At 31.4% G+C, this 16,123-nt stretch overlaps 1 protein-coding gene across 1 annotated transcript in view; it reads left to right on the forward strand.

Annotated features, from left to right (window-relative positions):
• LOC139497549 (uncharacterized) overlaps positions 1-16,123 on the forward strand; it is a 50,180-nt gene that overhangs the window by 22,628 nt on the left and 11,429 nt on the right. Inside the window, exons 7-13 of the mRNA XM_071285777.1 lie at positions 1,509-1,580; positions 1,955-2,026; positions 4,013-4,072; positions 4,602-4,747; positions 6,320-6,416; positions 6,868-7,032; positions 7,369-7,579. Of these exons, the coding sequence (XP_071141878.1) occupies positions 1,509-1,580; positions 1,955-2,026; positions 4,013-4,072; positions 4,602-4,747; positions 6,320-6,416; positions 6,868-7,032; positions 7,369-7,579 (823 nt within the window). The remainder of the gene's footprint in view (positions 1-1,508; positions 1,581-1,954; positions 2,027-4,012; positions 4,073-4,601; positions 4,748-6,319; positions 6,417-6,867; positions 7,033-7,368; positions 7,580-16,123) is intronic.

Raw genomic sequence — 16,123 nt, forward strand, 5'->3', positions numbered from 1 at the left:
AATTCCTGGTACCTTGGACAGTGATTTTAAAGCACAGAATAACAACAACTGAAAAAAACCAGTAGCGGAGCTTAAAAAATAAGAACGAAATACAGAAACTGCTTATACATATTATATAAAAAACAAATGAAATTAAGCAACACAATAGAAGGTCTGGCAGTAACTTCAACCTAGTTCAAATTCATTTAAAACTAATAGACTAATATATTAGTAAGTACATATCCAGCGGATATAGTATTAAAACGATGAATCTTCCAAACTGAATCATGTTATCCGTGACAGAATTTCGTTAACTTTTTTTACCAATTTGTAATTACGAAAAACCTCGATATTATTATTTTTCAGTAGTACAAATATCATGTCTATTAAACATGTTGACATCTGCAATGCAATTACGGGGCATGGTCTAGCATGTATAGGTAACACGGCTTTTCAAAGAATATTTAATCAAATAAGATAAAATATGTATAAAGTTGTGTAACGTAAAGTATATTTAGCATTTATATGATAACTGATTGAATTTAAAACAGATTACAACAAATTTGTGGTAGTGTATATGGAACTTTGAATATCGCTTGTAGTACTGTGATAGTGTCGCCCTATAGATCACCAGCACTTCCTGTTGCAAACGTTTTCGAAAAACAAAGGATTTTCGTTTCCCAGGAATAGATTACTTTAGCCGTATTTGGCACAATTTTTTGGAATTTTGGGTCCTCAATGCTCTTCAACTTTGTACTGGTTTGGCTTTACATTAATTGTGATCTGAGCGTTATTGATGAGTCTTATGAACACGAAATGCGCATCTGGCGTACTAAATTATAATCCTAGTACCTTTGATAACTGATTATAAATGCTACTCATCTAGAAACTATTTAACGTATACAGTAACAATCAACTTAGTGGGATTTATTGATTTCATTTGCAGTTGACCAACTAATACAATTACTTTGATACTACAATTTTGATAGCAGTTATTGAAAATTTACCTTTTTTTCAATGCTCTTCAACTACTTTATTTGGCCTTTTTATTTTTTTTTCAAATAGAGCGTCACTGTTGAGTTGTTGGTAGACGTAACTCGTGTCTAGCGCAAATACACAATTTAAGTCCTGGTATCTATTATGGGTTTGATTATTAACTGTTGTACCACAATGACACATTATTGCATATCCCTGTTTTGCATCATATGGCATGTATAGGGGACATTCCTTTTCAGTACACCAAGCTTGTAACAGTATCCTTTCTAAAACTCTTTTAATTTGCAAACTATGTATAGCCGGTTCCATAATAACTGATTTCCGTTTTCTCAAAATATAGCGTTGTGTATCATTTACTTTTATACACAAGCATATTGTTGAAATTATCAGTTATCCAATCACATTTTTTTCTATTTCTTTTATATTATTTTGCTTCACTTATATATGTACATTTAAAAATAACTAAAACGATCAACATATTTTTTGAGAAGTCTATCTTTTAAATCATCTATGTTAAAACTTTGTAATTGTAGAAACATGTCTACCAGTAAATCATAATATCAGTGGAAACGATATAAAGAGAGATACGCAGAATATTCTCAACAGTAAGTACATAATAACATATAATATTAAAAAATGTGTTTAAATAAGACAAATACTAACACCAAAGGATAACGTTTACATTGAAATAATATATATATTACATATAAAGATCAGAAACGTAATCAAATAGTTATCTAAGCCTACATCATATCACTTTTACAAACCATAGATTAAGGAAGATGTGGTACGAGTACCAATGAGACAACTCTCCATCCAAGTAACAATTTATAAAAGTTAACCATGTTAAGTTGTTCATGTCTGTGTCATTTTGGTCTCTTGTGGACAGTTGTCTCATTGGCTATCACACAACATCTTCTTTTTTTATATTATATGTTTGCATGTTTGTATACTTATATTCTACTTTTGTCTTTTCAAGAAATGGAAGTGTACAAAGAAATTATCCAAATGAAAGGAAAGCTAAAAGACGACATAAAGTTGATTCTTAAAGGTATTTTAATTTTGTTATCACGTAAACAAAGATACAAAACGAAGATGTTTTATGATTATACATGTTATCGAAACACTGCACAAGGACTTAAGTACAAAAATGAAAGCAATTTCAGGTCTTGATAAAATTAGAAGAAGGAAAGGAACGAATGCCATATTGTACACCATTATGGATTTTGAACTTAAATGATGAAAACTTAAAAGAGCTTTATCCAAAATATTAGTTAAGCGCATAATTATGAATTAATTTTCAGTGCGTTTAATAAGACCGGAAACAAAACATTATGATACTAAATTACATATCACTCATTAAAGTACGCTTTGTACCCCAACAAACTAAATTAGATATGACAATATATCTAACCTTCGAAACAAAGTATCATTCATATTTTAAAAGTTGGAAACAACACGTTTAATTTATTGCGTCCAAAGCGCATTTCTGGAATTTCCTTCATCAGGAACACTCAAAGCCAAACATTTGAAATCGGAGAATGTATAAGTACCGTGTTTAATAACAAGAGGTCGAAAACAAGTACATGTATGCCATTTACTTTTTTGGCATTGCGCATCTATCTTTAACAATTTATAATTTTACAAGTTTTCCGACACCAATTTCTTTATCAAGTTTATAGTCATTACAATTAATTGTCATTTCTAAAAAAGTTTATTATCAGTTCACAATTTAGTTTTATGAACTGTTTTTCACCGTTTTGTCTGTGCTATCAATATTACATAACAGTTCAAATAATCTAAGTGGGTGATTATATCTACAAACAAAATTATTTATCAAATAATTGATCTACGCGAATTGTTTTCTGCATGTTAAGTCAAGCTTAATTTCAAGTACTGAAAAGAAATGGTTTTGTTTATATTGGCTATCTGGAAAAACGTCAATATAAAGTAAGTCGACGACGGGTGTCTGTATGTGTGCATCAATTTAGGGTTGGTAAGAAGTTGTTATTAATAAGGAAAAGGCTTTAGGTATTATTTTGTTTATAATTGAAGTTGATTCACGTATCAGTTTGCCTGTTGCATATAAGAGAAGATTTCAAAAGATGGTGAAATTAATATATTTTAACAGATAAGTGAGATGAATCTCATCTTATTCATCGACTTTTGTTTACTCATGGGGTTTTCAAACTTGACTAAGTGTCAATTATTGATGAATAAATTTTGACATCTATTTACATGTATGTGTTAAATTTTGAGTTATTGATTTTTCACTCATATATCACAGACCTAACTTATTGATTATCATAAAATTGGCAAATGTCCGTAAAATCTTAGGCAACGGGAAACCCTGAACGTTCGTAACAATGTGTTCCCTCGAAATAACATGTGATATCCAAAAGCCAGAGGTCGATGTTCTGGGCATTTATTTAGTTGCCGCCTGTCATATTATATTTTCGAGTATTGCTTTTGAATTAAACATGATGTAAGTTTGTGGTTTACATTGTTTAAAAGTTTGTCATGCTGTGGCTTTTTAAAGATTTCTATAGCGTTTATTCTTCGCTCATTGTTGAAACAGACTTGTGATGTGAAGATGTTATTTTGAGTATCTCGGAGATATGCATCGAATAAGTGAATTTGAGCAGTTAAGGGTTAAAAGAGAAGGTAATTCTTTTTTTTTTATCTCTTAAATATGTCGTTTTCATGTTATTTTATGTTGAAGGAAGACATGATCATTTCAATATTAAAGTCTTTCGCTGTGGTAAAAGAGGGACGAAAGATACAAAAGGGACAGTCAAACTCATAAATCGAAAATAAACTGACAACGCCATGGCTAAAAATGAACAAAAGACAAACAGACAAACAAAAGTACACATGAAATAACATAGAAAACTAAGGAATAAACAACACGAATCCCACCAAACACTAGGGGTGATCTCAGGGGCTCCGGAAGGGTAAGCAGATTGTTGGGTAACCGGTAAGTTACCCAACAATCATGATATACTTTAGGACAAACGACTGTTTATATCTGTTTCAGAATCTGGAGGAGAAAAGCAAGTTTCCGAAATGATTAGAATGTTGACACGGGATGTAAAAGGCAAGTAAGAATTATTGAATGCTTATTAAGATGCAGTTTTAATTTGCGGCATCTATCCGGAGACAATTACTAGTGAACATTGTTAATTGCTTGAGTTCAACTGAGTTCAACTGGAGTTATTTTCAATTTCTTTTAGTTTTGTGTTGAAAATAATAAACAAGAGTTGATTTGATCATGTTGATGTGATCGTACGTGAAGTGAATAGACTTTTCCCAAAATAGAAAATCACATAAAAAAAATTTAATTTGTATATGAATTGAAGAGTTAAAGTAAATTGAAGATATTTTAGAAAGATCGTCTAAATTTGGGACAGTTTAGCGTGAAAAAATCCATGCATTTGTGGTTCATTCGAGGAACGAGACATTAAACACATTTTTTTAGAAGATAAGTTATTTCATCATTACTATTTCGCTGTTTCAAATGTATGTCTTTTCATAATAATTATTCAAATGATTCATGAATATATAAGTATGACAATTACAATCATAATATATTGTCCCCACAACAAACCTCTGTATCTATTTCATAGCTTCGGGAGTATGTGTTATGAAGACTGCAAAAGATTGTTCTGAACTGCAAAATTATGTATCCGTCTCCGATGTATACACGATATATCCCGATAAAACCGAGTTCAAAGTTTATTGTGATATGACTACAGATGGTGGAGGTTGGACTGTGAGTTTTATAATATCATTACTTCTATTTTTTATTCTATAAATAGAATTGAGAAAACTATTAATATTTTGGTTCATCTGAAGAACGAGACATAACACACCTGATCCTATGAAAGAGGGACGAAAGATACCAGAGGGACAGTCGAACTCGAACTCATAAATCGAAAATAAACTGACAAAGCCATGGCTAAAAATAAAAAGGCCAAACAGACAGACAATAGTACACATGACACAACATAGAACACTAAAGAATAAACAACACGAACCCCACCGAACAATAGGGGTAATCGCAGGTGCTTCGGAAGGGTAATCAGATCCTGCTCCACATGTGGCACCCGTCGTCTTGCTTATAATATAACAAATCCGGTAAATAGTTTAATTCGATAGGTCATATTCATGAAAGGGAAGGGTAACATATCCGATATCATTTGTGAAACGGTTATTCCATAACGGTCAACCAACTCGTGATGGCGTCCGTAAAATTTACGAAGTGATGATTTCAACTTCACCCTTTGGAACTCTTGATTTAATAGCTTCCTTGTGAGCAACAACCCTCTATCAAGAAAATCATGATATGAAATGCAAGCACGGGAATATCGTATCAATTGGGAGATATATACACCGTATGCAGATGCTGCTGGCATGTTGCTACTTAAAAATGGAAAGTTCACAATTGGAAAGCTGAAATTATCTAATTTGTCAAAAAGTTTTGCTTTCAATCGACCCTCATTTTCAATTTCTAGATGTAAGTCAAGATATGAGGCAGACTTGACTGTATCTATTGTATCCTTTATCTCGAGTCCAATGGGATAGATGCGTTCAACATAGTCACCAAATTTTGAATTATTGAGTGAAAGAACGTGATCTATAGCGGAAAGTAGATTTAAAGGATATTGCTAATTTCTTTTCTTTCTTCCTAAGAAGTTCTTGTATAAAGTCAGCCCCATAATAATAAAGAAACAAGTCGGCAAGAAGAGGGGCACAATTCGTTCCTATTGGGAAATATCCGGACTCTTCATCTAATACAAACTGACCGCCAAGTAATATTGCAATAGTTGCGAAATTGGCATTTCACACTTATTGATCAATCAAATTATCAATCAATTGAAATTTCCATATAAGCATGTTTTGCGCAATATTTCAATTTCAATTACCGATACTGATTCTGAATACAGTTGTTTCCACTTGCCCACTGTAGACTGATTTAATGGTAGACAAAATTGATTGTTGTTAATGCTTAACACGATAAGTTGAAATTGATATATAGTAGTTTCAATAATTTTGTGATATCTTTAATAAAAAGATAACTATTTATATCACTAGTTGTTAGCTTAACAAAATATGAATATTGTAATCAAAGATTTGAAACACTTAGATATAAAAAAAAAAACCATTACGCACATATACATGTACGTTTTCTCTTTCTGCATGCTTTTTATTGTCGATGGAAAAATTCCTAATTTATATGAGGGCCAATTACGAAATTGCCAAATAGTTTATTAATCAAAATGACAAAGTAACACTGATTTGATCAACTGAGTAAATTGTTATTGTGTGGGAGAATTTATTTTAGATAATCCAGAGGAGATTAGATGGGTCTGTTAATTTCCAAAGAATTTGGAAGGAATACGAGAACGGATTTGGAAATGTTGATAACGAATACTGGCTAGGTACGTGGATTCCAAGAAAATAAAATTCACTAAATTTCCGAATTCATTGCTTGACAATAACACTAAAGAAGCTGTTTGGTTGAAATTTCACTCTGAATTATAAAAATGCTATGACATTTTTTTTAAACGAAAGCATACAATACAGGTTTATCTGTCTATTGATAATACTAAAAAAAATCAAATTGAAATTTTTCGACACAAATATGATTGGTGACGACGTTCAAAAGCAATGTAAATGACATACGGAATAATTGAGGAAAAGTTGCATTATAAGTATGGATGTATATGTTGCGCTGTATACACTTTCAAAAAAAATCTATAGTTTGCCATCATGCTATCTGCACTGGTCAAAATCGTATTCACATGAGGCTTTATTGCCTTTCTCTTCTTTTTATTGATTTTAGACGGGCTATATTTGGCTGTAACGCTAATGTTTAATATCTATTAAAAGGAAACAAACACATCCACAGCTTGACTTCTAGTGGAAGATATGAACTGAGAATAGATCTAACGGATCTGTCCAATAAAAGAAAATATGCTGTGTATAAAACTTTTGTTGTTGGTGATGCAGCGTCTAAGTACAAACTAACTGTTGGGGATTATAGTGGAAATACAGGTAAATAATAACAACATTATCTGAAAAGCTGACACTAAAACTTTTCTAAATATAACGTATAGCTATGGAAGACCTTTAAGTTTCAGTATTTGCTTAATGTGTGATGCTAAATATAATAGAATATATAGATACGTTTCTGAAAGCCTTTTTTTTTAAACGCACCAGGGTTTATTTTATTATGTTCATGTTATTGATATGCTGACACTATTCAAATTAATATGTGATCAGTATGTATGGTCGAGATGAATAAATGCATTAAACAATCATAGCGCCAAACTGTTTTCTGTATCTCCTATATTTTGGTCACAGATAATGATCTTTTTTTTATTGATATAGGTGATCAAATGGTTTATCATAATGAAATGAAGTTCTCAACAACTGACCAGGATAACGACAAAAGTAGTGGTAAATGTGTAGACAACTATGGGCCATGGTGGCATAAAAACTGTTGTCACAGTGGTCTAAACAGGGCATTCAAAAGCAACTTGTACTGGAGTTCTTTCACGAATTCAGTAGCCAAAACATCAGCGATGATGATACGAAAACTGTGATTTAATATGAAAACAGCCTTTCGAAGTATCTTCACTACTGATTGAACTGGTTCATAGTTAAAATACTGGAATCATGAATGGCATTAAGAATGTTCTTACGGAAGACATTTTATTGATATTAAGATAAATAATCCTTTTTATTTATATAATGAATTCATGACAGAACATGCTTGTAAATAATTGTTATTTCCCTTCTGTTTTAATCTAAACCAAATGAAAAGCGATTGATATCAAAGGGACATTGAAACACATAAGAAGAAAATAAATTGATAACACCATGGCTAAAAAAGAAAGACATTACACAACATGCATAAAACAATAAAGAAAACCAAAGACTGGGCAATGCAAACTTATAGATCGCAGGTGCCCCGCAAGGGTACGCGGATATAAAATAGTACTATTAACCAATTGTAAATTTGAGTAATTAGAAAATGGACAAAATAAGATGGGTTTTACGTCAGTCAGATTGCAACCTGACAAAAGTATTTTAAAAGCCTAAAGGTCAGCATATGTTGACTAACCATGCACCAGTGACAAGTCTGTATTCAAATAATGTGTGTATAAGTTAAAGATAAAAACTTTAAAAAAAATACTGTCAAATTATGCGAATGCCTCAAATTTAAAGTAATATTATGACAAGAAATAAGGCACATCAATACATGATGGAATGAATATTTATTGCTTTTTTATTTCAATTATCAATTTATTTCTTAACAACAATACACAAAAAAAGATAACTCGCATTGATTCGAGTACTAGACAACCACTTTACACATATTGTGTACACATATAAATATAAGATATAAATACCATATAAAAGAGTGAATACAGTTGCTAATAGATGAAGTTATTTAACGTGTTAATATTAAATCATGTATTACTACCTTGTACCGAACTTTAAGAATGAGAAAAACAACAGTTTGAATTCATATTATGAAACTGTTAGAAGACGAAGTATGTTCCTTCTAAAACACCTGAACAAAACAGTGGTTTAAATTGAGTTTTAGTTGTTCAATCTGTACTTTGTTTGTTTGTCTTTCCATCTGTGTGTCCGTTGTGCATAATTTTTGACCGGGCTTTTGTATGTCTTTATTCCCTAATTGTATATACTTGATTGTCAAATTTTGATTTAAATAAAAGCACATTGTGTGTCCGTTTTAGTTTTAGGGGATTACTTCCAGCCAGTTACTTTGAAATGAAGTGTATTAAGCAAATGTCTAAATAAAACTAAAGAGCCTTGACAATTTCCCTGCACTGTATTGCCGATATATGTTGACGATTTGTTCATTTGTGTATGCATGCCATACTTCAATAATGCAATGATTTAATTCTACAAAAGGTGAATATGAAAACTGATAGGGTAGGGCAACCATATGTGCAGCATAAATAGTTCATTTGATCCGTTTGATGTTCTTGAGCTTTTTATATTGCCTCTTGGTAACGGACTTTCCGATTTGAATTTTCCTAGTTCAGTATTTTTGTGATTTTGCTTTTTACCTTTTTACGGTTAATCTTCGTTCAACATGCGACTTCTTTATAATCAATTTTCGTAAATAGAAAAAAAAACGTATAACGAAGAAAATTCTTGAAGAAATTTGTTTTGTTTGTCTACAGATTAACACAAATTGAAAATAAATCGAGTTTTCAGCATTCCATGGCGGGACACATTTTCGCCGTAATCTATAATTTATTGTTATTGTCTTTTCTATAAGTAAAGGTATAAAATGTCTAAAAGGAAAAGGGATAAGCAAATTAATTCTTTCCCGTTCACAACGGTACAGCGTACCGGTGAAGCAAATTCTAATATTTTGTTGAAATTAATATAAAAAACGAAGAAATGGTATGATTGTCAATGAGAAAACTCTTCACAAGAGACCATAAAACACAGAAATTAACAACTATATGTCACCGTACGGTCTTCAACAGTGAACAAAGCAAAGACGATACTGCATAGTCAGCTATAAAAGGTCCTGAAATGATTCAAATGATTAAACTAACGGCTTAATTTATGTACAAAGAATGAACGAAAAAAAGTATATGTAACACATCAACAAACGATCAACACTGAATTACAGGCTCCCGACTTTGGACCGGCAGATTTAAAATGTTGCGGTGTTTGGATGTTTACGGGTGCCCAACCTTCCTCCTTGTTATGGTTAGTGGTAAAACAGAACAATATGAAACAATAAATCAATTTGTTAGCTTAATTGAACCCTTCCTTTTCCTTTTTACTCTTTTTACCTTCGTCCAAGTTCCCAATATTTACCTTTGTAAAGCCACAATTTACCTACTGCATGATTGCTTTTGAAAACAGTAAATTTAATTGTTATTGACGATATTTGAAGGCATATATGAGGTCTTTCCTCTTTGTATACCAATGTGTAAACGTGACTTGGGGCATTGTTTTCATCAACAGTATACTATATTAGCGCATCCACTTTTTTCTACACGACTGTCCTCCTATAGGTTTTGTATTTGATTAACACTTGCCAAGACGTGACGTGACTTTGGAAAGATATCACGTGACTACAAAACTGTTCAGTGTTTATGAAGAATTATATCAATACAGAAAATACAGTGTTATTTTGTAAATCTATACGTATACAAGCCTGTTACTTTATTCTCTACTGACTTTTCACAGTTTTAATAAGGTTAAAGTTGTGTTCAACTGACAGCAATGATGCATACCAACTGATAATGGTTTTATATTACAAACACATTAGTTCTGTAACAATTTTAGACAGACATGTTTACGTTAACAACTTACTCGCAGTCGTAATCTGTGCTGAGAAATAATTCTTCAATCATTAAAGATATGGAAAAAATCAAAAGGACCATAGAAGAAAATGATTCAGATTAAATTAAGATATTAAGATCAAGGTTAAGATTGGGAAGATCCAAAAACAAAAACAGTGCCCTTAACATGGATCTGTATATTGCAATCATTACATCCAACGCAATGTGTCCATTTGGTTATATATATGAAGATACTCAAATTTCTTTCCTCTCGTGTAAGAAATATTCAGCTCAAACGAATACCTTATCTATTTTTTAACTTAGAAAAGATTTACATACTGATTAGGAAACTTAAACATGTTAAATGGTTTAAAAAAAAAATCGCAGAAAACCCTTTCCAAACATATTTGTAATATATATGTAACACTCCAAAACGTGTCCTTCCCCGCAAACGTGTCCGATTCCCCCAAACGTGTCTATTCTCCCAAAACGTGTCCGATTTCATTACCCCCAAACGTGTCCGATAATTGTTATTCACCAAAACGTGTCTACTATTAAATACAAGAACGTCTTACGTCTTTTAGCGCTTATACATGTATGTCCTAAATGAAATCGATAACGTTTACGACAATTCTATGATGGGGCACAGGTGATGCAGTTGCCATTCATTAGCTTTAGTTTATCAATGCCGGTTTTTAATGCTTATCATAATTGCAAATTTAATCTGTAACATACAAATTAACTTTTGACCGAAATGTTTGTTGTCCAGTTGCAAGTATTGCGTGCTTATTTAGAGCGAACATACAAATATTTCTATTGCAGTTGAATTAATCGTTTATTATGTAAATTATGTTGTACTAATAAACTCAGATGATGCCTTTTACATAAATTCGAAAATTGCACGGCGGACTTTAAAAAGAATTGACTTCCCTTTTTTCAACAGTTCTGGTATTTAAAAACCTCTTCAAATCATAACCTGGTTCAGGATTTTTAATATTTATTTGGTTTCAAGGATCACTTAAGACACACAAACAAGATACTTAACGTCCAGTGCCAAATCTTTTATGCATTATTAGAACAACATCATGTTAACAATAAATACTGTAGATATTTTTTTATTATTACACCGGTGATTAAGAATTGGGGCTAATATTTACGGTTATTCGAGATTAATACTAGTTGGAATTTTAATCTAATAAAATTAAGAGCGAGATATACCGATTTGTTTTATGAAATCAGTCAGAAAACTACTCAAATCTCCGTAATGTAATAGAGCCGTTTTAAATAAAAGTTTTAGATAAATGTTGCCTTTCAAAATATAACAAATGGCACCATGAACGATTGAATTGTTAAAAGGGATTTAATACGCAGAATATGCAGAGGTATCTGAAAATCTACAATTTAACTATAAGCATGGCTGCTTACATTTACATCCAAATAGGCTCCACTTTTACCCAGGTTATACTGCAACTTTAAAAAAAAAAACTAAAGTAATTCATTTCTATTTTTTAAATGAAATAGTAAAACGACTGGTATACGTTTATGAAAAAGCAATAAGCAATTAACCTACGTATTTAAAATATGGACACGAACTATTGTTCCAATAAAAGAAAAAAAAAGCTGGATATGGACACGTTTGTGGGATTGGACACGTTTAAGTGGTTATAAAAAAATGGACACATTTTGGTGTTTATACAAATGACAAGTTTGGTGCCCTTTTACAACTAGAAATGTTTTGCAGTTCAGTGACGTCGATGTGGACACGTTTGGGAGAATCGGACACGTTTGGGTGGAAAGGACACGTTTCTGAGTGTTACATATACATCATCAAGTTCATACGGTTATACCTCATTATACGCCTTAAAATTGAAGCAAACATTACAACAGACATCAAACGTTTGTGGATTGCATGAACATACACTTGTGTCATAAAAAAAACTTGATACCTATGTGTTCTTTCTAAAAAAAAAACCAATTTACAGATAGGAAACATTAAAGACGATTTAAGATGCGACTGCCATACAAGTTAGAGGTTTAACTAACTAGAAATCTGGGTTTAATCCACCAATTATACATTAGAAAATGCTTGTACAAAGTCAGATATATGACAGTTATTATACATTCGTTAGATGTTTATGAAATTTTGATTTTGCCATTTGATAAGGGACTCTCCGTTCTAATTTTAATCGTCTTTCGGTATTTTGGGGATTTTTCTTTTTATTTGTAAAATGCATTTGGTTTAAAAATATCAAATGATCAAACGACATAGATGAATGCATTTGAAGATTTCATCGACACCTTCTCAAGTTTTCTGTGATCGTATCTTTAAAATGAATTAAGCATTTGTTTCTAAATTAGATAACAAGACATGTATTTATTGTATTTTGAAAATGTTTATAATAACTGAATAGAAAGGTTGTCCTACAAAGTATATCGGTCAAATTTCTGCATCCATTTGGTCAATTGTTGTTGAGACAGTAAAGTCCAATGTCGAAATGACAATCATGCAATGAAAGGTACGTATCTTATCTAGATAACGTCCTTGTATGACAACGATACGGGTACTAGTACTAACTAGGTACATAATGATTATTGTTTTAAAGAGGTATCTTTACATTCGTACTAATAATTTATAATCATATAAAAACAAAAAGATTTAAAAACATTGTGCTGTCCAAAATTATCTTTGTGAATTATTGCAAATAAGGTATTCTCCGTTTTGCACTTGTCTATCGACAACCAACAACCAAGCCTACAAATACTGTGTTTGTCATTTAAATGTGTGGTTAAACTACAATGCAAACAACAGAAATTCACAAAAACATTGGTATCTCTGTGAAAAATTGTTGATAAAAAAGGATGTATTATCATCTATTACAAACAATCTGAATTCAAACATTTGGCTCTAACTGTGTTTCCAGAACATCTGGGTTTCGGTTTTATTTGTAAAGTGCATTTGTATTACAATATCTTTTCAAGTTGTTCTGATAGAGCAAACGCTATCAAATCGTATTGTTGATACACAATCATTTGTTTTCTATCTTGTGTTTTGTGTATTTTTTGTATTTTTTTCTCGATTTTTGAGCTTGCCTGTCTCTTTGGCTTGATCTGCCTCTCTTCTATCAATTACACAGCCCTTTATGCATGAATTCATTGTGCTATGCATTATAAAATGCATAAAGGTTCTGTAATTGGTACCTTATTTTTTTCAATTTTGATTTGAACACTGCTAATTCAACATGTTGTTTACATTTAGACTACGTTACATTTGGATTAACGTGTGACGAAAATAGTAGCAGCCAATAATGAGTTCTGTTTCGCGCTGTTGTATACAACATTAAAGAAATACGTCGTAAAAAAATGGATTACGCACAGGTAAATATATTGTTTGTTTTATGCAAAATATTTTTGTTTGTGCGTGTAATTTTATCAAAGCGCTACATGAATTTTCAAATTTATAATTACAATATATCAGTGAAGTGACTTTAACATATGCATTTTAGATTGTTCATTTATTGTAGGATTTTCACTCGAATTTCGAATTTATGCTACTCCAGAGTATTTAATGTCATGATGCAATGCCAGTTTTTAAAACAATTTAACCATGACTTCCGATGGTGTGTTCATGTTGTTAAAAGAAACAGAAAGACCTGAAGCTACAGTTAAAATGAAAACAATCTCCAGAAACACAACAGGATAATTCCTTATTAACTAAAGATATATAAAAACAATTAATGAAATTCAAGTAAAATAAAAAAATGGTGAAATTCATAGATCATTCCAAAATCAAACCCTCCACTATATCAACCAACACAGTTTTTTTTATAGGTCAATCATATTGAGAAAAAAAATGATAAACAGGTCAACAGGAAATAATTGCTTAAAGCGACAATAATTGTGAATAACAATCAACAATGTTTGAATATAAATCACGGACATGCAAATACAACTGACCTAAATTTATACAAACATACGAAAAAAGGTCACAAAGACGCTAACGACACAGTTTTCATAGATGATGGTACATGCTCTTCAACTTTGTCCTTGTTTTACTTTATATATTTTTGATATAAGCGTCACTGATGAGTCTTATGTAGACAAAACGCGCGTCTCGCGTACTAAATTATAATTCTGGTACCTAAGATAACTATTTACTGTACATTAAAGAAAATTTTCATATGAACTTTCCCAGTAATTGGGATCAATCTGGTAAACGTTTATAAACAAATGTTCACACTTCCATTCTCTTTAAACCAAACATGCAAACAAATCAAATATAGACAACAACAAAGCTTAAGTAAACATTAAGTTAAATATAAATGCTAGTTTTGTGATTCAATTGCCATGGATTAAAGCAAGTGTGTTAAAGTTCCAAGAAAGATATTCCCTGCAACTGCTTTTTAAATCTCAAGAAATTTCCCAGTGATAATCTTAGGTAGTGTCTCAATTTTGTTTTACATTTAGTGTTGATAGAAGTTTTCTGAAAGTATTCCTTAATAGTTCTCACAAAATTTCCAAATCGTAATTTATTTAAGAGATTTACATTTTCTGAAAATAAACAAAAAACGTAATTTAAGAATGGCGTTGTATTTGCTGTCTATTTTTTTAATATACATAAATTCAACGCACTTTAGTTTTTCTCCCGATATAAGTTGTTTTTCAATATAATTACGAATGGAACTTTTTGGGGTTTATTGAATTCAATATGCAAGTCAGATAAAAAGAAAGTCGAACCTGTAGCACGTTAAAAAAGCATTCTTAACAAACAAAACTGATTTATTATTAATCTAATGCTCTTTACTATGCCTGATATCTTAGCTCTTGGATTGAAAAGCTAACTGCACTGAGCATCACGCAATATAAATGATATACGTAATAACTTGTAACATCGTTCTGAATATTAAATCTCTCTATCACAACAATTCACTTAACATTGTTCATCAAGACATAAATAACACACAAAAAAAATCCTTGGGCTTGTTTTTCTACAAGATAAAGAATAATCATTTGTTTTTATCTATGAAGAGACATAAATTATGAGAGGTTGCAACTGTTTTCTGCGTAGTTATATACTTCACACTTACTAAAGCTGTTTCCTAAGTTATATAATGTGAAGAGAGTGTACAACTAGTTGACTGATATTAAGATAGCACCAGTAGATCGACGCTCAGTCGGAATAATAAAGTGTTATTGGAAAATAAAGGCAACAGTAGTATACCGCTGTTCAAAACTCATAAATCCATGGACAAAAAACAAAATCGGGATAACAAACTAAAACCGAGGGAAACGCATTAAATATAAGAGGAGAACAACGACATAACACTAAAATGTAACACATATAGACAAAATCCCACGAGAATAACAAATATAACATATATATATAACATCAAAACCAAATACATGAATTTGGGATAGACAAGTACCGTGACACGTCTTATCGCAATGTGAATTTACACTCAAAAATAAGAGAAAACAAACGACACAACGTTATAATGTAATACACACAGAAACGAACTATAATATAACAATGACCATATTCCTGACTTGGTACAGGGCATTTTTAAAGGAAAAAATGGTGGGTTGAACCTGGTTTTGTGGCATGCCAAACCTCGCACTTTTATGGCCATGTGAAATATAACATCAAAATGACAACACAGGACTACAATATAAATAAATTGGAGAACACAATTGACAAAGAATCACACGAACAACAGTCAACAAAAGGCAACAAGTTCAAAATTTTAATACGCCAGAAGTGTATTTTGTCCACACAAGACCTATGTGTGACGCACAGATACAAAAGT

Source organism: Mytilus edulis, chromosome 12, assembly GCF_963676685.1.
Source record: "Mytilus edulis chromosome 12, xbMytEdul2.2, whole genome shotgun sequence".
In the NCBI taxonomy this organism is placed as follows: Eukaryota; Metazoa; Mollusca; class Bivalvia; order Mytilida; family Mytilidae; genus Mytilus; species Mytilus edulis.